Consider the following 24,496-nt stretch of genomic DNA (forward strand, 5'->3'; position numbering starts at 1 on the left):
AGACTATACTTCATAACATTATGGCAAGGACTAGAACAATTTTAAATTAGGTGATGATCTGTTTCATACAGTATAAAAGAAATTCCAAGTCCTCAGAGCAGATACTTTTTGAGGCAAACTTGCTCTAACCTTTGCTAGAATTTAAAAAATAATTTATTTTTATTGATTTCAGAGAGGAAGAGAGAGGGTGAGAGAGAAACATCAATAATGAGAATCATTGATCAGCTGCCTCCTGCACGCCCCCTTCTGGGGAGAATTGAGCCTGCAACCCAGGCATGTTCCCTGACAGGGACTCGAACCATAATCTCGGACTTTATAGGTCGATGCTCAATGGCTGAGCTGGATTGCTAGAATTTTTAAGACAATAAAAATATCAGCAAATACCCTGATCACTAGGTCCCTCTGATATGTGCTTACATTGGACCATATACCTCCCCACTTAGCATTCCTTCCAGCATGTCATTTCACACCAATGTGACTTGATTAATATCACACTAATATTTATTCTCACTGAAGCATGAGCTATGGGTTAGTAGGGACCCTGTTTCCTCTTAACCATCCTTGTCTCCCCAGCACCTGGCAGGAGGTCTGAGCATAGAATGGACATCAAAGCTTACAAGGGAAGTGAGGCTCTTACCCGGCTTCCTACATGTGCCCTTTGCAGAACAGAGACGGGTCAAACCTAACCTCAGTGATGAGGGGACACAAAAAGCATAAAGGAACCCTGGACTCCTAATCCAAGACCCTGGAATTTAGGGCCAATTCTGAGTCAAAGCCTACCTCTCTTTGACTTGTAGCCCTCAGTTTTCATATTTTAAATGAAGTTGTGATAAGGAAAGCAGTAAAGATCCTTCCAGTTTTCAAATTCCAGGTTCTCACTGCTGCCCGTGTAATAAATGGTTCTTCATTCATTCAATGAATAAGCAATGTCAGTGTTACTACTGCCCATTACACTTGAAGGACTAAATAGATCTTGGTCTCAAGATGTTGAGTCTATATTATTTTTCATTTAAATTATATCACTCAACTTCCTCGCTTCACTTTGCTGCTTTGAAACATGTGAAAATATGTCATTTATTATTTTTTGAAGGTACTTGAAAAAGGGAACAAAATAAATGCAGCATTCTGGCCTGGTGAATATTAAATTTCATGGGGATTATTACATTTCAGAACTCAGTCATTTGTTCCTAACCTATTTACTGCAGCATTAAGTCATGTGGGGTTAATGAGGCCAGAAATAGCCTGTTCCCAAGAATGGCCAGATCCTGATAATTTTAACCAATGAGCTTGGCTGATGATAAAACTGGTCAGTGTGCACTGTAGCCATACAGTCTCCCTACACATATATGCGCTTAAAATTATAAAATAAAGGACCCTGTCTCCTTTATCAATCAAAAGGCTCTGCACATAAGGGACTCACCCCATTGTCTGGCCTCTGGGTTATTTTCTCTGGTTCTTTCCCACATGAACTAAGGTTCAAGACCCATTAAAGACCTTGTCCATCTTGAACATAAACATCCTTGCCTAGTTTACACCTCCCATGATTTGTATTAGTATTCCTCCTGCCTCAAAAGTTCGTTCTTCCCAGACTCATCAGGCAAATAGGCAAATTCCTACTCATTATAATGCTAAGATCAAACATCACTTTCTCTGTGTAGTTTTCCTGGAAACCTCCGGGTTCATGAGGGCAGTGACAGCATCTTATTTAACTTTAAATTAACAATAGTGTGCAAATGCTGGCAAAAGCAAGTGCTTGAGATATGAATGAATGCTGATTAGCCTACTCTTAAATCTCTACCTGTTTTTCTTCATGTACTTGGTTGGAATGAAGGTAGCAATCTATTATACAAACCCCCTTTCTCTACTCAGCATTCTGTACTAGGAAGTCTGAAAATTTTAAGACCTAGTTTTCTTTCAGTTATTCAAGTAAAAAACAAACATACATCTGAACAATTCTTGACAGCTAAAAAATGCCTTTTTTGGGGGGGTTGTTTTGCTGTTGTCTCTTTTTTAAAAAAATGTGTGTTTTTTGTTTGTTTGTTTGTTTTTGTTTTTAAGAGAGAGAGAGCTTAAAATGAGACAAATAGTTTTATAGCAAGTCATTCTTTTGGAGCCATGAGAATTTTTTTTTATTTTTTTTATTTTTATTTTTTTTTTTTTACGTTTCAGGTAATTTAATAAAAGAGTTCTATGTAAGTGAAATTAATTTGAAAAAAGTCCCCATACTCATCAGGCCAGAGAATACTTCCCAGAGTTGGACCTATTTGTAAGAGAAACTCTCATAAAAAAATAAAACTGTAAAGAGCAATAAAATGAGGATTTTCTCATGTGAATCAAAGACCGTGCACATCATGCTAAGGAATTTCACTAGCAGTGTTTACTAGTTCTTATTACAATGATTTTTTGGTTAACCGAAGCATGGCACACTGAACACTTCAGCCAGAACCAATATTTTGAAGTCTTAGCTTTTAAGAGAAAAAACCAAACACAAGAAAATGAATTCATACTAGGAACTCTATATAAATAAGCTTTCCTGGATATTGTCTAGGTCAGTACACATCTGGTTCATATATATGATTGACATTTTATTTATTCAACAAATATTTATTGAGCATCTACCACATGCCAGTCACTGCTCTAGATGTTGGGGACACAGAAGTGAGCAAAAGAAATAAAAATCCATGACTTTGTGGAGTTTCAATTTTACTGAAAATTATTAGGTAACATATAGAGTTATGCTGTGCTATGAAACCACGCACCAGGTGAGCAATTGTTCATGATTCTTCTGTTTCTGGGTCTGTTTTGGTTGTAGACTTAGGAGCAAAGAGGTTGGTAGAAGAACTTTCCTCTGGGCTCCTATTTCTCTACTGTGAGGATTAGTGGCTCTGAATTATCTTCTTAATTGTCTCCTCTTTCACCAGAATTTGAACTTGTCCAAAGAAGAATATGTTTGTTTGTTTGTTTTTATCCTTGTGTCTTCAGTGCTAGAATATGTGCCCTCCTACTTGAAATCTCCTCGTTTGGCCTCTGGATGCTATACCCCATGAGGTCTTTTTTCCCAACTTTTGGTCCTTCCTCAGTTTTCCTGCAACCACTTTTTTCTGCCCAAGCCTAAAATGTTGGTGGTTCTTAAGAGTTTTGCCCAGTTCTTTTGGGCTGTCATCCCCTCTCTCAATGATTCATTATTCATTTATTTCCAATATGATGGTAACTTCCCAAACACTTTTGCACCCAGATCACTCTTCAAAGTGTTAGACCCTTCAATCCAGGCTGCCTTTTTATTTTTATTTTTATTTTTTTTATTGCTTAAAGTATTACAAAGGGTATTACATATGTGTCCATTTTATCCCCCCGCCCTAGACAGTACCCTAGCCTCCCCTATCCCCCCATGTCTTATGTCCACTGGTTATGCTTCTATGCATGCATACAAGTCCTTTAGTTGATCTCTTACCCCCCTACCTCCTGCCCCGCAACCCTCCCCGGCCTTCCTGCTGCAGTTTGACAATCTGTTTGAGGGAGCTCTGCCTCTGTATCTATTATTGTTCAAAAGTTTATAATGGTCTCTATTATCCATGAATGAGTGAGATCATGTGGTATTTTTCCTTCATTGACTGGCTTATTTCACTTAGCATAATGCTCTCCAGTTCCATCCATGACGTTGCAAATGGTAAGAGTTCCTTCCTTTTTAGAGCAGCATAGTATTCCATAGGCTGCCTTTTTAAAAAAAATAAATAAATAAATTTATTGATTTTTTACAGAGAGGAAAGGAGAGGGATAGAGAGTTAGAAACATTGATGAGAGAGAAATATCAATCAGCTGCCTCCTGCACACCCCCTACTGGGGATGTGCCCACAACCAAGGTACATGCCCTTGACCGGAATCGAACCTGGGACCTTTCAGTCCACAGGCCGACGCTCTATCCACTGAGCCAAACCGGTTACAGCCAGGCTGCCTTTTGATTAGTTGGACATGGGCCTCTTGAAGTCTACACATTTGAAGCAAACTCTCATTGTCCCTTATTCTGCCTGTTCTACATCCAATGTTTTGGACCTCACTGAATGGGATCCTGAGTGACCCAAGCTAGAAACCTGTGTTTTTATTTTTATTCCTCCAACTCCTCTCCCTTCTCTCCCTATGACAAGTCAGTTGTCCAAATCCTGTAGATTCTACCTCGCTAACACTTTTAGAATCTCTGTCCACGTCCTCTCTTTTATTCCCTACAGGCATCAAATTAGTCCGTCACCATAGGTATCTAAATTCCTACTACAGCTTCAACAACAAACATTTATTGACTACCTATTATATACCTAGATCCAGAGGAGCAAAAATAGACAAAGTCCCTGCTCCATCGGGATTTTGGTCTTGTAATTCCTCTCTGGCCTTCCTGCCTATAGCATTGTCCCACTCACATCCATTTCCTCTGCTGTAGAGAGAGTGATTTGTCTAAATCCAGTTCTGATCCTATTACTTCCCTTAGTTCAATCAGTTCTCAAAGATCCCTCAAATTTCTTAGCATGAAATACAAGGAATGTCCTTCATAAGGGGCACTGTTTTTCTTTCCCTAGATTTATCTCTTACTCTATTCCCAAATGCTGTATTACAGCACACAGAACCCCTTGAAATTTCCCTAATGCAGTGTGTATTTTCTTACATCCAGAAGCATGCAGTTCAATGTGTCTAAAGAAAAAGCTCCCAATAAAATATAGACAAACACATACCAAGCTTCTGATACCCCAACTGTGTCCATATTTACTCTAAGACAAACCTCACTGTACTATCATTTCTTCCCTTCCCTAACACTGGCACCAGGCATCCATCTACTAACAGTGGACAAGCAGGCAGCCCCTTAGATCTAGAAAGTGCCCTTGGAGTTCTATGTATCACAACTTCTAGCCCAACATTTGCTTATGTGATGCATATAACTCTTCTGTCTTTGGAGATTATATTTTAAAAGTTACAGAGCTACAAAGAGCCACATATAACCTGTAGTAACACCTTTCAAACCAGAACAGGGAAGATGCTCTCTCGAACACTTTTCAGCTGCATAATAATCTTTCTAGGCAGCAAGGCACTTGTCTGCAGTAATAACATCACAATCCACGTCTCCTTCAACCTGCATGCTCCTGCTTCAGCTGGAAGCCCCACCTTATTCTGAACTCTTACCAGAGCCATGACTGTCAATGTCCATTTACACTTCTTCCAAACTCTTTCCCTGCCTCCCCTGGAGAGGATGTCGATGCCGGCTAGAAGACTGTGCCTAGAAATTTTCTATAATTGCTTTGAGAAATATTATGTACATTTAAAGGAAATGGGTATTTTGAGTTGTTTTTATTCGCCAAATGAGTCTTTCTCCCCATCCACGTTGCCCTAGCCTCAAGAGTAGGTTGTATGTAAGACATAGAGAGTGGGCATGGCAGAGTGTTGGTCAAGCTTCAGTTTGGATTGGGATGAGTGAGGATAATGTCAGGAGGAGAAGAAAATAACCCCTGCTCACTATGCTTCAGGACTCATTTCCTTCCCACTGGTGTCTCTTTTTCCACTGGACACCAAGTGGTTTCCTTTGGCTTCAATTTTTAACTTATATGAAATGCCTGTTTGTAAAACCAGGCCATGTATTTTTACTACCCAACCCCTTCTCCTTCAAAAATTACTGAGCATCTTGATACTCCTGAGAAATTTACTACAATGATGAGCATTACTACCCAGAGATAGCCTTACATTAGTGGAGAGAAAACTGGGCATGATAATAGGAGATTTTGACCTGGGTAAAAATTAGCTAGTGATTTTGAGCAAGTCATTTTAGGTGTGTGGATATAAGAGCATAGGCACCAGAAATTGTTGAATGCTATTATGAACTCACTCCTGGGTGACTCCTTGTCATTGTTCCTTCATTAACACAAACGTTAAGCTTATTATCATCAGGAGTATCAACAATTCCCAATCTATGTTGATTCCTGCTTTTAAAAATGAAAATGGCCTCTCATTTTAATTCAGCTTACATATAACCCAGTTTACAGAGTACCATGTCTGACCAAACCTTCCTGTTATTAATGTATTTTGAAACATATGCTAAGAACCCTTGCTTTCTCCCTTCCTTTCTCTCTGCTGATGGAGCCACAGTGGGAAAGATTCAGTAGGCCATGCCCATCTGGAGGTTTGCATGTTGTTATCACAAGCTACCTGGCAAACAAGGAGGGCTGCATGGGGTGTGGGAAACTTGCATGCCAGGGGCCACCATTAGCTCCTGCAATTAGCTGCACAATTACCCCAGTCACGACAAGGATGACAGAGATCTAGAAGCAGCTTAATGAACCATTTTTAGTTTTACTATAACAACCATGCGTATACAGACACGCATGACCTCACCCTAAGATGGACACATGTTTATTTGAAACAGAATCTGCTGGGTTGGTCGATGTATTCAAGTAATGAAAATGTGACTAATGACAACCACACGTCTATCTCAGAACAGTGCCTTGCCAACCTTATCCAGGTAGCCCAACTTGTCAATAGATCTCTGAGGGACAGGTATTTAAACGATTTGTCCATTGTGGTTAGCCTTTGCTCCTTGGTATAAACCAATATAGATGTCAGAAAAATACTAGAGGTTGAATTTTAGAAAACAATCTTATTTCAAAATTGTTGTTGTCATAATTTAAGGTGGCATTGGCCAATTATGAAATTGTCTGATATGAATTCATTTCTTAAAACATGCAAGACTTGATTTCTGTTTGAATATGGAATGTATTTTTCTTTTATTATCTTCCACGGTATCTGACTCCCAAAACTGCTCAGTAAATACTTACCAGCTATTATAAGGCATTTTAGGGGATACAAAATTGAAGAGCTGTGGTCCTTATTTGCTAGGAGCTTGTGGTATAAGTCAATCAGTGGTTTTCAATCCTGGCCCAACACCAAAATAATCTTGGGATCCAGAGACGGGGTTTGAACACATGTAGATCCTAAAGTCCCCTTGTAATTCTGATGCACAGAATCATTGTGACCAATTTAAGCTTAGTTCTAAAAATGATTATAACAAAATGAAAATAACAATAAACACAATAGAAATCTATAATATTAGTGTTAGAGGAAAAACAAAACCCCAAGATATCTGTTGCAAGATGGTCATATAACTTTTGGCAATTAGTGTACGGAATGTTTATGTGTGACTACATCTATTAAAAAATCCAAATCATAATAAGCTTTATTACAATAAGGTTCTATTTAAAGTAAATGTAATTGGTCTCAATAATTTCCTAGGAAATTAGTTTCTTGAAGAGGATTATTTACTCTTTTAATTTCGCAGAGTACCATTGAGTGTGCTTACAAAATGGTTGTTGCTAATAATAATAATGAAAGTCAACATGTATTGATCATTCACTATGGACCAAACACCGAGCTAAACACCTTGTGTGACTATCAAACTTATGCTTCACAGCAGCCCTATCCATGCATTTTTATTCCCATTTTATGGAGGAGGAACTGAAGCTCAGAGAGTTTAAGGAACTTGCCTAAGATCACACAATCTTAGTGGCAGAATCAGGACAAGCCCAGCTCAGCCTCCAAAGTGAATGCTTGAGCCACTAAAACTCTACTAGAAACAAGAATGAGATGCCTAATGGATTCTGAATAAGAGAATCTACCTCATTCACGCCCAGAATTGAAACTAAGTAAAGGAAGGAAGAGATGAGTGGACAGACTGCTTTGCCACTCTGCTGGAGGCCACATCTCAGCTGTGCATTTTAGCTCTATGATTCACTACAATTTCGTTTAAAAGAGCTACAAGATACAAAAGTAATACAGTTAAAATGGATATTTCACTTAATTGGCTGTTTTAATCTTAAACTAATTATCACGATTGTAATATGCAAACTCTTGAATAACCAAAGCTCTCACAGCTGAAGTTTAAAAGCTGGATGGAGGAGGCTGCTCTTTGGTCCAGCCCCCAACCACCACACTTATTTTTATGTTACCATGTTAGTGCCTCAACAGGGTGATCCTCTGAAAATGGGGTTCCCTTTTCCTCCATCGCTGAAATGCTGGGAATTAAAATATTCTGGATGAGAATCAGTGACAGGCCTTGGAAGCTGTTTTCACACTTTGGGGAAAGCTGCTCTTCTGACAGAAGCTGAAGTTGTTTGTCACTTGAAATCCCTCAATTTGGAAGTGGATATAAACATTTTCTTCTCTTTGATTTTGCAGATGTTCATAAATATGTGATACTTTCATATTACTGCTTTGGGTTAGCTTTGAAAAGAACCATCTAATTTCAGAACTTAACCATATACATCTCTAAAGGAGGGGCAATGTGTAGGGGGTAAGAAAAAGCAACACACTCTGAAATCAGTCGTATTTGACTCCAAACTCTAGAAACCACAGAAGCTGTGTAAATCTGGGCCAGTGGATTTCCTTTGTTAACGAGTTTTTCCACATATAAAATGGAAGTGAAAACATCCCATGTGAGTTTTTCCACATATAAAATGGAAGTGAAAACATCCCATGTGAGTTTTTCCAAGAATCTTATATAATAAAAGCCTAATATGCAAATTGTCCCCTCAGTCGGTCATTTGAGCAGGAGTTCTACTGGGAGACTGGTAGTTCAACCCCTCGCTGTGACGCAGCACTGGCAGCAGGCGGCAGTGGAGGCACTGTTGGCCCTGATGGGCCCCGATGGGCCCCCAGCGGTGGGGGTTGGGAATGGGGCTGCCACCCGGCTCCCAGGTGCTGAGGGAGCCAGGTTCCCCCCCACCTCCACCCCCACCCCGCCGGCCCTAATCAATCGCCCCACAGGTGGGATGGTGGAACAGGTGAGAGGGCAGCGTCAGGCCAAAGCAGAGTGCCAGGCAGGGGTGTGGGGCTGCGAGGCTGGGGGCACAAGCTGGGGCCCGATTTCCGCAGGCCACCCTGAGGGACCCCCCCCCCCACACACACACCTGTGCACAAATTCATGCACTGGGCCTCTATTCAATATCTCATAGATTATCTTATTCTATTGGAGGGGGGGGGTTCTTTTTATAACAAACACCCCAAGACTTAGAAACTGAAATTGCGCTATCCCTCAGAACAATTACCTGGGGATGACTGTCCACTCATCCCATCAATGGTAGGCTGACTCCAAATCTCTGTAGGGCTCCTCTATTGAAACTGCCTTCAGAGCATGTTCATGAGACACATAAGAAAAGGTGATCTCATTATTGTTCCATTTGGATTTTGACTCCAAACAGCATTCATCAGCTTGGCTCCCCTACCTTATTTACTAAACTTGGCTCTGAATGAGTGCAGGTTGTTCAAACTATCCTACAATTGCTTCAGCATCATTTGGCTGGATAAAGAAATCCCCAAGGTGACTAATCTGAAGGCAGCAGACACTGGAATGTATACGTTTTGGCATCTTCATTTAAACCAAAAAGCAAGCCACATAACTAAACATTTCATGTTTCCCTAATCCCTGGGCAGTTCGTATCATCTGTTTAACAAGAAAACAAATGAAGATCCAGGAAAAGTGACTGTCACGGGATCTTTTGTGCAGTGGCTGCCCTAAGCCAGTGGTTTTCAACCAAGGGCATTTCTCTCTCTCTCTCTCTCTCTCTCTCTCTCTCTCTCTCTCTCTCTCTCTCTCTCTCTCGTTGACAATTTGACAATATCTGGAGACTTTTTAAAAAATGTATTTTTATTGATTTTAGAGAGGAAGTGAGAGGGAGATAGAGATAGAAACATCAATGATGAAAGAGAATCATTGATTGGCTTCCTCCTGCACGCAACCCAGACATGTGCCCTGACTGGGAATTGAACCCTGACCTCCTGGTTCATAGGTTGACACTCAACCACTGGAGACACTTTTGACTGTCATGACTCAAGAAGGGGGACGTGCTACTGGAATCGTGTGGTAGAGACCAGGGATGCTGCCAAACAACCTACAATGTATAGGGCAACCCCCAACAGTGAGGAAATACCTTGTCCAAAATGCCAGTTATTCTGAGGTTGAGAACCCCTGTCCTAGGCTGAGAATTCTGACTCCCCAGTCTGTTTAGTAGCCCTCATTCAGGTCAGTGTGACTATCCCTGTGTCCTCCCATTTCCACATTTTTTTTTCCTTTGGGGATTAAAGAGTAAAGTTTTTCCATGCTATTTTTGCCACTTGAATATCTCTCTTTGCCCTAGGCTCCTTTACCAAAGGATACTAAACAGTCACAGAGGTTGCCTGGAGATGCATTTGGCATCTTAAAAGTCTAATTGGCAGGAAAATTAAAGCAACTTAAAATGTGTGTGCTCTTCGGGGCGAAGTGTTATTCCCACTCCATATTATTACCTCCCAGAGACAGCTGGGGCGAGAGCAGCTGGGACTTCCTGCGCTATCGTTTTGGCATGTTGCTATAAATTTGTCCCTTCTCACTACAAAACTGAGAAAGAAGAGAGGAGAAAACAGTACCAATGCCAAGTACACTTGTCTAAAGGTTGCTCCTCTGTGTCCTTCAGAAGCCCCCAACGTGGCTCCCTTGTTGTGAAGTTAATTCAATTAAGGAAGGAATGTACTTCATTCGATATGCACTTTTGATAATAGAGGAATAGATCTTGGCATATAAACTGTGTAGGAGAGAATGTTAAGCCTAAAAGCATTTCTTTTCCACCTCAAACTTTTAAAATAATATATGTACCATGCAGTTATTAAATATTCTCGGAGCATTTGCTGAATTTTATGGTCAAAAGAGAACCCTTTCACATAATGGTTTTGCACCCCCCACCCACCACCACCTAAATAGCTGTCAACAACACCAACAAGCACACAGAGTGTGCAGTGTCTGTGGCTGGTCTTTCAAGCCTCCACGGAACTCTCACTTGTTGGCCTTGTCTGAACCTGATTGTCTGGAAAGGTTCCCCAAACCAAGCATAATTTTCTACCTTAGAAAAGATGCTGTTTATCATTTTCAGTGGCCAATGGGTAGACAACCACAAAAGTAGATCTTGTTTGAGTAGAGAAAATAAGATGTGCTCTTGATATTTGAGCCAAACATTACAATGTAGTAAGGAAAGAAAGGGCAGCCAAGGTGAGTGCATTGTTGTCCTGAGATATTGGAGAAGTCACTTTTGTCATCTTTCTTTCCTTTGAGCCACTATGGGTACTAAATCTGCAGGTCAACATGTTACTGCTCAGTTGAAAATTCTGTCTTGTACCATTTCTAACTGTTTCTTACATAAACCTCACATTCTAGGGAGACTGCCCTGTAACCCCAAGACAAGGGTCATGAGGCAAGATCTTGTAAGACACTACACCATCCCTCTCTTGTCCCCACTCAAAGCCCACAGCATGGTCTTCAGAGTCTCATGATTGAGGGACTGGCTGACTCAATACATGGATGAATTCTCATGATGGGACACTGGAGAAAACTACTTTGGTCTACTTTGTTGAAGAGAAATTAAAATTCTCTGAAGTCATAAGTGACATCCTAGACACCAAGTGGGTTATATTCCTTTCTTCTCTTCTCTACCCCATTATATCTAAGTTCTATCTGAATTTTTATCAAGAGCTACAGAGGGACAAAAGCCCCAAAATATCTCAGAGATAAGTCATGCAACACTGGGACAGAAAACACACACACACACACACACACACACACACACACACACACACACACACATACACACACCACTTTCATAACTACAATGGCCTCAAGAAAAACACCAAAGAAAATATGAGGTCTAGAGAAAGAAAAAAGAAAGTAAATGCATGAAACTAGGTGAGAAAGTACCACATTGGGTAGATGAGCACTTTTTCCTCTACTCTCAGTTGGAAGATAAAGACATACTACTTGGGAAACCCTTCCTTCATGAGCAGGTGCAAAACAATGTACTCTCCCAGGCGCTGAGTGAAGACTAGGTTCCTACTTAACTTCTTTACTTCTTCCACCCCTTTCAACACACACACACACACACATGGCAGGCACATATACATTTTCAATTTAAAGCTGGCTCCCTTGGAGCAGAAATGGTGGACCATTGAAACAACCTTTATATGCACAGCTGATGCTATGGAGATATACAAATGTCCCTGCTCATGATTTGTGGCATCAAGGAGCTTCTCAGATACAAGATCTTCTGCCATGTCCTGTTTGGGGGTTGCTGGAACACAGGGATGAAGTGTAAGCACATAGCCAGCAGCAACCAGCTATGTGTTATTGCAAAGATGTGAAGTTCTCCTTCTGTCATAGAAAACCATGTAGAAATGCACATGGCAGCCTGCTCTACTTGTGAATGACCATGAGTCAAGTTTATTCAATAGCCCTTAACTGCTCATCAGTAAATGTAAAATGGAGACCAGAATAAAACGAAGTTTCCAGGTTTTACTTTTTAGCCATAGATTCAGCATGTCTCCTCTGAGTCCACATATGGTCTCTGTTAACAGACAAACTTAGACTAAATTATATAATCTACATCTATTCATGATAAGCTATTCAAATTACAAGTAGTTTATTGGGAGAAATAGGCAATATAAATGAAACCCTCCAAAAATATACCCCCAAAATCTTAATGATGCATTTTCACAAGTAACCCTTTATAGCATTATTGTGTTATTTATGTCATGACTGGTTCACTTTTGAACCTGAGCTAGATCACATTGGCTTTTCTGTTTAGTATTCAGATAAGCAGTCACTCCATGGTGAATTTGCTCAGTTTTCTCCTGGCCAAATCTCACATACATTTCCAAAGGGCAGCCTGTGCTTTTAGCCTTCACTAATGAAGTCACACATCCCTGGCTCACTGCCACAGACATCAGGACAGGATGTCACAGATCCAGAAACAACTCTCAAGATTCTTCTCTTAATAGCTGAGGCCACAGGAAAATGAGTGATGAGGGGGTGAGAGGCAGGGATACTTTAAAGCAAAAATTCCAGCTATACTTGTGATTTCTGCAGATAAAAATCAGTGATGACAGGCAAGTCTCTAGCTATTCTGTCTAATTATATTTTGTACTTTCCAATAAGTTCATTAGCAAAGGCTACAATCCCAGACAATAGAGCAAGAGCCAGGAGACCTGTGTTCTACACAGTGAAGCCAGATATCAGGCAGGGCATGTAGTATTTTCTTCTGAAATCCTCCAAGGCCAGATATTCAGGGAAAATGTCATATTCACAGCTTTTGTTATTGTCGTTGTTATACTGAAAATATTATGGAAGAAAACATTTTTATCAACTGAATGTCATACATTAAAAGCTGAAATGTCATGATCTGGAGCAGTGTGTGTACATTATTGAAGATTTTTGTTACAATTTTGTTAGGTGGGGCACACTGAAAGCAACTCCTTGCCCTTTAATCCTTTGATAGAGAGGATTAAGCTTACATCACCTCAGTTAAATAAGCATTTATACTGGTCAGAGTCAACTTTGTTAATCAATATGTCAGTCACCCAAAGCCGTGTCTACCAAGTACACCCAACATAACCAGCATTCAAGGTGCCCGTTCAAACAAGGCCAAGAAAAAAAAAAATGCCTCCCCTGATACAAAGGGCAAGAGAACAATTCAGTTGAAAGTGGGACCACTGGCCTCTCACCTTCTGCTCCTCTGTGCCCTGAGTTGTGAAACCTTGGAAAAAACATTGGGATGCTCACAGATATTAAAGAATAAGCAATTAATTCCCTTTACAAGATGCTGTGTTCTCACATTTCTTTCACACCTTCAACCCCTTCAGCCGCCACCACCAGGGATTCTTTATACTTGTTAGTCACGTCCAATCCTTGCCCCATGACACAGGAAGAAACTTAGGATCACAGAGAAAAGCATGTGAAGCTAATGGTCAATATGACTCAATTGGAAGTCTACATTTTCCGTAAACAAGCCCTGGACTAGGGTATCACCAACTCTGATTTGCCTCATTATCACAGTGGTCTGGGCTTCTGCATAGACACAGCCTCAACTGTTTCAATGAGAAAAAGAATCACAAAGAAAGAGCACATGGAAAGCTTAACTCACATCAGAGGCTTTCAGACCAAATGGAAATAAGTGCTATTTTTTCCTTCACGTTGCACAGAAAGGGGGGAAAGAAATTAAAAATCAACCCCTGACACCTGGAAGCTACCCTAACACTCACAAATAGGCCATGTTATTCTCTGGTTGCAAATAGACAATCTCCCAGAACACCAACCTCCCTAAGAGGTTACTCAAAATCAAGGGGAAAGTAAGATAAAAACAAAAACTTTGTAATTTTGTCTAGGCACAACAACAAAATCACCCACAGAAGAGCTAAACATTTATCTGTCTAGACTAAATGAATGACTGTGACTTTTTTAAACCAATTACTGTCTATTCTCCCTTTAGCCCTATAGATAAGACCTATTGAGAGACCCAGTTATAGAATTGTCCTTGCTTTCTGACTGCATGCAATCTAGAGAGAATCTCTGCCTCCTTGAGCCTCCCCAAGTGACCCCCCAAGCCCCAGTTCCATCACCTGCTCACTAGGAGTCTCATGGTTCCCATGGTGTGGGTCCAACCTCACTGCAACAAGTAATGAACTCAGGGTGTTCGATTATACACTTGTGTCTGATGATTTGGTGGTCACAGAACATTTATGCCCTTCTCCCCAGCGTAAAGTCAGAAGGTCTCTGCAGAGTGGAGCAATTCCTCCTTGAATAAATGGCCTTGCTCTCCACGCCAAGAAGTCCAGTCTACAGAGGGCAGATGGCACAAGGCCTGAGCTGTCCAGATCCAGCGCATTTTACTTCTAGACTCAGATACCTCTTACTTGTTTATCTACTGACAATTCATGTTTTGGTTCATTTCTAATCCCAAACTAGCCTCTTCTCCCCTCACTTGCTGGCTGATGTCCCCAGACTATTGTGCCACAACCTGATTGACTAAACATCCCTGCTGCATGGGCACTCCATCCTTATTCCCTCTGTCTCCCGCTCCACCCCTATCAACCACTTGCTCTCATCTTTCTGTGAGTGCTGGCTACAGACTAGGGCCAGCCGTGGGCAAACTACGGCCCACGGGCCAGATCCGGCCCGTTTGAAATGAATAAAACTATTGAAAAAAAAAGACCATACCCTTTTATGTAATGATGTTTACTTTGAATTTATATTAGTTCACACAAACACTCCGGCCCTGCGGTCCAGTTTAAGAACCCATTGTGGCCCTCGAGTCAAAAAGTTTGCCCACCCCTGGACTAGGCTAGTTCCTTTTCAGACATTAAATTCAATCTGCCCAGTAATTCCACATAAGACAACTGACACCCAGAGAGAGTCACTAAAATAGGCTTATATTCTCTCTCTCTCTCTCTCTCTCTCTCTCTCTCTCTCTCTCTCTCTCTCTCTCTCTCTCTCACAAACACCAGGAACTGAATGGGTATCTGACCTCCCAAAGGCTTAGAACTCTCCCCAGTCTTCATCTCTCCTGATGCAGATAATAAAAGATACCTACCTGGATTTGCCTGCCCTTTAACCTTACAACTTCAGCACAATAAAGGAGAGAGAACACTTTTATGTGCACTACTGCCACAGACACGAGTCAGAACCTCTTGGGGAGCAGCATTTAGGAACTCACATTTTAACAAAGTCGCCACGCGCACTTCCCAGCTGGCCAAGCCTCAGGCTAGGAAAAAGGTTGCTTTCTGGAGTTTCCTTTCCATTTCCAAGCCAGACTCCTCTTTCTAGAGGTTCAAAAACCTAGATTCTGAATTGATCCCAGCACTGGCTCATAGCGCCACTAAACACATTACTTAGCTTTTCTGATCTTCAGTTTCTTAAACTGCAAGTTGGAAATAACACGTATTGAACAAACGAGGCCTCTGATAAGCGTATGTTGAAGAAACAATCTCATGATGAAAGTGCCTGGTAAACAATGATTATTCTAAGGCTGGTTTTCCACGGTCTCCTTGTTATTCTCTCTCAACAGGCATATGGAGCCCAAGGAGACAGCTTCCCATTTTACTGAACTGGCGGGTCCACAATCAGCTGCCCTAGTGCTGACTCCCCGGGAGACAGGGCCTGGGAGGTCAGCGGCAGAAAGCTGCTCTTCGTGGAGACTGGCACTCTCCCATGTCACCCTGCCTTCCAACCCACCTCTCAGCGAGTTCCTCTTCGCTCCCCACAGCTGTTGAGATGACTGATGTTGCAGGTAAACAACTTCCCAGAGGCCAGCCCTGTACCTGCTGCGCTTAGGAAATGACAGGTAAATTGGGCAGCAGTAATGCTGTTTGGGGTGTTGGTGTGAGCTGCGGTGTGTCCTGATTAGATGGAAAAAAATAGAGTCCATTGTGTTGGTGATGCAGAAAGAGAGAGAACCCAGAGAAGGTTGGCCCTGCACAAAAATCCATGGCCCAAACCCAGGCCCGACCTCTGACCCCCAGTCAGGGCCCCAGGTACCACGGTATGCTGTGCATGGTGCAAACCTTCCATGTTTGTCCCTGAGCCTGTTCTATGACCCTGCTTGGTCTTGCTGTCCATCCCATCCTCTGTCCTCATCCCTCCCTGGGGTGTGGAGGACAAAATTCTGCCTTTAAGCCAGGAGACTTGGATTTTAATCCCATTTTTGCTGCCAGTTAAGCTCTGTAACTTGGGCAATCAATTAGCATTCCTTTGGCCCCAAATTCTTACTAAATGGAAAACAGTTAAATGGGCAGCAAGCACACAGTGGGGGGAATTGAGCCCCATCACCTCTAAGTTCCCTTCCTATCCATATTCTATGGCAGTGCTACCCTAGGGGCCGCATGCCAGCATCCTACATTGGTTTGCTTTCTTGAGACAAAGCCATACACTCCACGACCTGCTCTTCTCACAGCTTCTCCCCCACACCCCCCAGCCTAGCATACTTACCTTCCCAAATCCTTAGAGTGACTCTCCCCCGCAAGATGTGATATTGTATAACATGCACCCACTCCTAGAAAATGTAAATTTTCCCTAATTTGCAGGAGTAAGCATGAAACATGGAGTCAAACAGACCCAATTATAATCTTGGCTTTGCTAAATTAATATGGGTTTTTTTGAGCAAGGTACTAGACATATTCAACTTCTAGTATTATCAGACCCATTTCCACCTACAATGGACCTGCTAATACCCACCTTGTCAGGCTGTGGGGAGGATTAAATGAACACAGTTCCTATAAAACACAGTGCCTGGCACATAATGTGAGCTCAACAACTGTGTCTGCCTTCCTTTCCTCTCTGGGTCATATTGATGCTTCTTTACAACCAACCACACCCTGAAAATTCTGCCTTTCCTCCAAGGCAGTGACTAATCCTGAGAGTCAGTGGGTAGGGCTGCACACTGTCCACCTCCAAGGATGTCATTCAGCAGAATGTACCCTCAGGGCTCCAATGGGAAGAGCGTCAGTAGTGCTAAGATGTCCACATCTTCTACCTTTCTCGCCTCCCAGTCACTTCCTGACGTCTCACTTTGTTTCCAACCTTGGACTGGTGAGTTATCTTCCATATCTTCTATTCTTATTCAACCTATGCAGTCAGTTCAGTGTCATTCCCTGAGGTCCAGTTCTGGTTGGTCCCCTTCAATATCTTCCTAGTACCTCTAGCACATAGGTGTTTAAACTCAGAGTCCCCAGACTACATTTAAAGTCCTGCATAATCTTCCCCTTGGCCTTTCCTAAGCTCATCTCTCATGTTCCTTTACATCTCACTCTGCTCTGGCCAACTCTAACTTCTGTTCCGCCAGATTTCCCAATTCCATGTTTTTCTCTTGCTGTTCCCTCAGTGTGGGAAGCCACACTGCCCATTTCTGCCCATCACAAGCCTGTCCTCTCTTCAAAGCTGACCAAAATCTTTTCAGGTATCTCTGTTTTTAAATCACTATAGATCTTGGCCGTTAATTTCTCTCTTTTTTCCAATTTGTATTTAGGTCATGTATGATCTTGCCTTTTCAAACATCCTTGATGCCTGAGGAAATCAATAGCATCTTACTAATTTTAATATGTTCACAGCACTCAATACAGAGCCCCTCACAGGAGCTACTTGACAGGTGCATACTAAATCGAACCTTCCAGCTGAATATACTGCCAGCTTCATCTAGATCCGCGGTTCCCAACGTGGGCACATGTCCCACAGGGTGGCAATTTGATTTTTAAGGGGGGCCATTCAAGAATGGGTTATTAACAGTGAATTTTTTGCATTTCTTATGGTTCTAGGAGCCTCATACACAGTATATAAATATATATTGTGGCATATTTATGCATTCCAGTTCTCTATTATATGTTTTGAAATCTTATTTGCTATTTTTCATATCACTTCATATTATTATTATTTTTTTTTAACAATTTCTTAGTGATTTCTTTCTCAGTACTTCAACTGTCCTTTCATTCTTTTATTTTTCTCTCGTTCTTTGGAAGCTTGTTTAGACCAAGTTAATGGCCTTTTAGGCTTCCTCTATGTGAATAGCAGTTCACTTTTTAAATAATAAGAATTATATGTCACAGGGGTTGGGAGGGGCATCAGGATTTTAGAATGGTTAGGTGGGGCATGCCCAAAAGAAGGTTGGGAACCATTCATCTAGGTGTTGTCATATAATAAGATGAAAACAAATGTGCAGTCACCACTAGGGGTGCTCACAGGTAGCTGGGAGATAGAATGATGCAATGGTTTTAAACCTCCATATCCGAGGTCACACGGTGAAGCACCATTGAATACAGGGTCTTGAAAAGAGTAGGCATCCAGACGTGTTTGTTTTATAAATAAACACAAAATGGAGAAACCTGGATTTAACTCTTGAATTCACCTTTCCTGAACTGTGTTATCTGGGTAAGTTGCTTAACTTCCTAAGGGTCCATTTCTTCATTTATGATGGGATGGCAATGCTATTTGGGGGAAGTTTTGGGAAAATTAAATCAATCAATGCATATAAAGCAGTTAGCACAGGATTGAACAGATAGAGAACACTTTAAAATAGCTTGTTGTTATCATCATCATCATCTACATTGTTGACCTATATAAATATTGTCTAGATTAATTTAACATCAATTTATTTGCAAAGATGTATTGCTCCTTAAAAATTCTGACAGGTGGTCTGAAAATTTTTTTAACAACAACAAAAAAACAAGCCAACCACTCAAACACCTATAATGTATAAACTTCCACAAATTGGGGAAGGACTTGATTCAAGTTGCACACCTTCTTTTTAAAAACGTGTGAATTCCGTGGGGGTGAGGTGCAAAAACTGGTGTATGAAAAAAGAAATTAAAAATAGGTCTTTAGGAAATAAAATCCTGTGTCTTTTGGCATTGCTCAAATGTAGAAAACGCATCTGCAGTATTTGGAACCAGTGGCCAGATTGAAAGCTATGGTACCTACATCAGTTTCCCTGAGAGCCACGCACACCTGCAAACACTGTTTTCTAAATGCATGCGCTCAGAGATTTCCTAACCCTGTTAGACATCATCAAACAGTTATAGAGAAGCTAGTCAAATGCAGGATTTTAAAATTGTGGGAATTAGGAACAGAAAAGGACCTTGGAAATGATCTAGTTCAAACTCCCAATTTTGCAGATGAAAATTCTTAAGGTCCAGAAAGGACTTCATATTGCCCAGCGGCTTCTCTTTTGGTGTCAAAGGAGAATTTCATGACACTTTTGGGTGTTAACATAGGATTCCTGAATGGGCAGCTGTGGTACAATCTCAGGAGGAAAATGGCAGAGTCTCCTTTGTTGGCCTCTTCACTTGAGGAGGGAAGAGAGGTAATGTGCTCTTGGGGAGTTAAAGGTTCTTTCACTGACTCTCAGAGGTAAGTTGATTACCTTTGCAAGACACTAGGATGAACACGAACAAAGATCTTTCCCTCTAGACCTCATCCAGAAAGCTGAAATACATGGACACAGGACGAAACGGCACCTTTGAGTTTCACATCAACACCCTACTCGGATATAGGCTTTGCGACAGGTTTAAAAAGAGGTCTTTCTAGTTCTTCTGAGACTAGGCTCCATTCTAGAATGCTTATAGCACAAGCATCACGGCCATGTTTAGATATATCTGCAAGGATTTCGCATAAGCCTAGAGAGAAGAAAGTTGATTCTACAGAGAGGGTCTTCGTCTCTGCTTTTAAAATTCTCTCGTTACCCACTTCTTTTTCTTTTCTCAGTGATACAGCTCTGCTATTCCAGCTACAAAAGCCAGAGGCCAGTGGCAAGTTCTCAATGAGAGCAGGTGGCTGAGGATGGTTTTTGTTTTTTTAATACACTTCTATTGATTTCAGAGAGGAAGGAAGGGGTTGGGGGGAGGGAGGGAGGGAGAGAGAGAGAGAGAGAGAGAGAGAGAGAGAGAGAGAAACATCAATGATGAGAGAAAATCACTGATTGGCTGCCTCCTACACGCTCCTACTAGGGATGGGGCCCACAGCTTGGGCATGTGCCCTTGATGGAAATCAAACCTAGGACCTTTCAGTCCCCAGGTTGACATTCTATCCACTAAGTCAAACTGGCTAGGGCTGAGGACAGTTTTCAAAATTAATTTCATGGGCTGTTAATAAGTGTGGTCTAAAAAACATTATGTGCTTAGAAAACATTGAATTAGTTAACTTTAAACAAAATTCACCACTAAAATACTTGTTAGTGCCTTTTATATGCTAATGTGCAATGTGACTCTCTTGGCAGAGCTGTGTAAATATAATATATAAAAGCATTTTCCACACTTCCCTAACTTATTTGATTTTTCCTCCGCAAGTCCTACTTTAGTCCTACTAGAGCATAAGTTTTAAGCCACTCAATTTGTGGTACTTAGTTATGGTTGCCGTAGGACATTAATATACCTAGATATGAATTTTAGCTCTGTCACTTAGCAGCTCTATGAATTATTTAAACATTATCTTCCTGATACTTTAAGGACACTTACCTTTCTGTGATTGTTTCTCTGAGGCCACTGGCCACCCCTTTGACCACAGTGCTAGCTTTGGGCGTCAGCACCACCTGAGATATAAAAAACGAGCCCTTCTTTCTTCTCTCAGTGATGGACGCCTGAAGGAACTGAATTAGTTTTTCTGGGTCTGTGGTGTTGGCCCAGGGTGCTGGCATCATCTGCCCAGGCCAGAGGAAGGGCACCTCCAGAGCCACGGGACTGTGGTAGAAGACCAGCACCTGGTAGTCCTTCTCCCACAGGTACTTTAGACTCACTTCCTGTGCAAAAATTGCTGGGCACATCTTATTTCCATAGATGTCTTTCAGCATCTGGACCAATTTTTCATGGTGATATTTCTGCATTCCATAAAAATGATTGAAGTCCAAGAACACGACCTCCTTACGGTGATCTGTGAGGAATGCATTGATCTCCTCAAGGCCCTCATTGACTTTGGCACTGAACAAACCGTGAGCAAAGTAGAGTTCATTGTCGGGGTCTCTGGGCTTGGTGGAAATTCGAAGATCAAAATAACGGATCCCAGCTCCTAGCTGACCAGTAAAATTCATCGTTTGCGTGGCTAACCATTTCCGCATCAGCTTTTTGGCCACAGTTCCAAAAACAGAGACAAAATTCTGGACAGTTTCTGGCTGTTCAGGCCCTACTGGAGAGGCTTCATCGATGTAGAAGCTGAAAGAATCGTGAGATCCTAGAAGAACAACAAGGCACAATGTGGTTACATTTCAGTCCTTTGTCCTCCCCAACCTCTTTCCCTCTTGCAATGTCTATATCTCTCCCTCAAATGAGCCAAAGGAAGCACTAAGCATTATTTACCAAGTTCATTCTCATGCCTCAGGGAGGTTTTTTTACAGCCTAGTATAACAACAGAGCAAATTGGTTCTGAAGTGATAAAACAATGCCTTCTGATCAACATTTTCAAATTCAAATCATCATCTTCTACTTCTGTCAACAAAGAATTTAATGTATTCACTAGGATTGGTTTTCCATATAGTGACCATTCAAGAATAGGACTTATGGGGACCTACCAGTTCCCAAATACTTTGTCTATAATGTTGCCCCTGTTCTTCATTTGGGGTTGATTTGAAGCCCAGAAGTCTTGTTTCAACAAATAAAGAAGCTCTGCTTATTCCAATGAATAAAGAAGCCCTTTCCACCAGCAGATGGTCAGTGTAAGAATGGCAACCTCATACCCTTTGGAAAACACAAGAGGTCAAAGGGTAGAAGAAAGGAGAAATAAGGCAAGAGGACAGTCCAATGCTGACATGTTTAACATCATTTCTGACCCTGCACTTGGGCAACTGTCATCTTAGATAAGGTTGCAAGTTATCACAACTGAGCAAAAATTAACTAAGAAGCCATTTTGTTCTGATACTTCCTCTTAACAGCAAAGTCTCTTTTGGAAGTTGGCTTCCCAATTTAAAAGCATTTCTTTCTAGGAAGAACAAGGACAACCTATTTATTTATTTCTAGCAGAAATAAATAACTCCGGAGATGGAGCAACTAATGTATGATTTGCCTGTAAGTACAGAGAACCACTTAAAATGTTATTGGACCCAATAAAGAAAAATTATTTCAAGTCATAATTTTATTTTTAAAGACACCTTTAATTCTTGGGCATGACCTACTAACTAGGTAAAATGAATGTATCCTGGATTGTTCACACATTAGCAGACGTCATCATTCCCCATCTGTTCCTTATGCTTCCTCACACCTTGTGGCCCACTCCTGATCTATATTCCTTAAGGCACACCTTCTCCGAGGTCATTACTCCTGCCACCCAAACACATATACGCACACATGCACACACACATGCACACTCATGGCCCTCTAAATTTATCATCTATCACCTTATGGCTTTTGTCTGATAAGCTATTTTTTTAATATATTTTTTATTGATTAAGATATTACATATGTGTCCTTGTCCCCACATTACCCTCTACACCCCCACCCCCACCCCCGCTCATGCCCTCCCCCCCACCCCCCCATTGTCCGTGTCCATTGGTTAGGCCTATATGCCTGCATGTAAGTCCTTTGGTTGATCTTTCCCCCTTACCTCCACCCACCCCTACCCTCCCTCCAAAGCCCGACAGTCCAATCAATGCCTCTCCGTCTCTGGATCAGTCCTTGTTCATCAGTTTATGTTGTTCATTATATTCCACAAATGAGTGAGATCCTGTGGTGTTTATCCGCTCTCCAGTTCCATCCATGCTGTGGCAAATGGTAAGAGTTCCTTTTTCTTCTTCCTCTTCTTAAAGAATACCTTTCAGCATTTCATATAATGCTGGTTTGGTGGTGATGAACTCCTTTAGCTTTTTCTTATCCGTGAAGCTCTTTATCTGACCTTCTATTCTGAATGATAGCTTTGCTGGATAAAGTAATCTTGGTTGCAGGTTCATGCTATTCATCACTTTGAATATTTCTTGCCACTCTCTTCTGGCCTGCATGGTTTCTGTTGAGAAATCAGCTGACAGTCGTATGGGTACTTCCTTGTAGGTAACTGACTGTCTTTCTCTTGCTGCTTTTAAGATTCTCTCTTTATCTTTTGCTCTTGGCATTTTAATTATGATGTGTCTTGGTGTGGTCCTCTTTGGATTCCTTTTGTTTGGGGTTCTCTGCGCTTCCTGGACTTGTAAGTCTATTTCTTTCACGAGGTAGGGGAAGTTTTCTGTCATTATTTCTTCAAATAGGTTTTCAATATCTTGCCCTCTCTCTTCTTCTGGTACCCCTATAATTCTGATGTTGGTACTCTTGAAGTTGTCCCAGAGGCTCCTTACACTATCTTCATATTTTTGGAATCTCTTTTCTTTTTTCTTTTTCGGTTGGGTATTTTTTGTTTCTTTGTATTTCAAATCTTTGACTTGATTCTTGGGATCCTCTTGTCTGCTGTTGGATCTCTGTAAATTATTCTTTATTTCAGTCAGTGTATGCTTAATTTCTAGTTGGTCCTTTTTCATGTCCTCCAGGATCTCACTATACTTATTGAGGGACTCATTAAATTTATCGGTGGTTTCCATAAAATTCTTGAAAAACCTTATAAACGTGGCCTTGAACTCTATATCCAGTCGTTTGCTTTCCTCCATTTCTGCCATTTGTGACCTGTTTCTTTGTCTCCGCATTTTGGCTGCTTCCCTGTGTTGATAGAGTGGCTTTGTTTGCTAGGTGTCCTGTAGGGCCCAGTGGCTCAGCCTCCCCAGTTACCTGAGGTAGCTATGCCTTGGTTGTTGTAGGATCACTGGGAGGAATTGACCTCCAGGCCAGTTGGCAGTGAGAATCAGCTGTGTCTGCAGTGGGAGAACTTCTGTGCTGGAGACACCCTTCTGGGCAAGACTTGCTTCAGTGGGGCTTTGGTGCTCACTGAGACTGCACCCTGAGTGTGTCCCTTATGGATCTGAGGAGTTGTGATCTGGATGGTCCCCCTCTGACCACTGGGTACAGTGGCTCTTGGATCTAAGGAGGTGCTAATTTAGCCTCTGCCTGAGGTTACACAGCAGAAGCTACAAAGAGAACTGCAGATTCCCCTTCCTTTTTTGGCCTTGATGAGGCTCAGCTGTGAAGCAATGCAAGCCACTGTGGGGCCTTGAGCCTTCTCTTGGAAGTTCTGGGTCTGTCTGGCCAGGCTGCAGTTAGGTAATTACAGGTTACAAAGGGCTGGGGCATT

The 24,496-nt window shown here is 41.6% G+C and overlaps 1 protein-coding gene across 1 annotated transcript in view; it reads right to left on the reverse strand.

The window, feature by feature from the left end:
• The window catches only part of PLCXD3 (phosphatidylinositol specific phospholipase C X domain containing 3), a 125,014-nt gene that overhangs the window by 24,404 nt on the left and 76,114 nt on the right, over positions 1-24,496 (reverse strand). Inside the window, exon 2 of the mRNA XM_036311082.1 lies at positions 20,818-21,526. Coding sequence (XP_036166975.1) covers positions 20,818-21,526 — 709 coding nt within the window. The remainder of the gene's footprint in view (positions 1-20,817; positions 21,527-24,496) is intronic.

This window comes from Myotis myotis, unplaced genomic scaffold (assembly GCF_014108235.1).
Source record: "Myotis myotis isolate mMyoMyo1 unplaced genomic scaffold, mMyoMyo1.p scaffold_m19_p_5, whole genome shotgun sequence".
NCBI lineage: Eukaryota > Metazoa > Chordata > Mammalia > Chiroptera > Vespertilionidae > Myotis > Myotis myotis.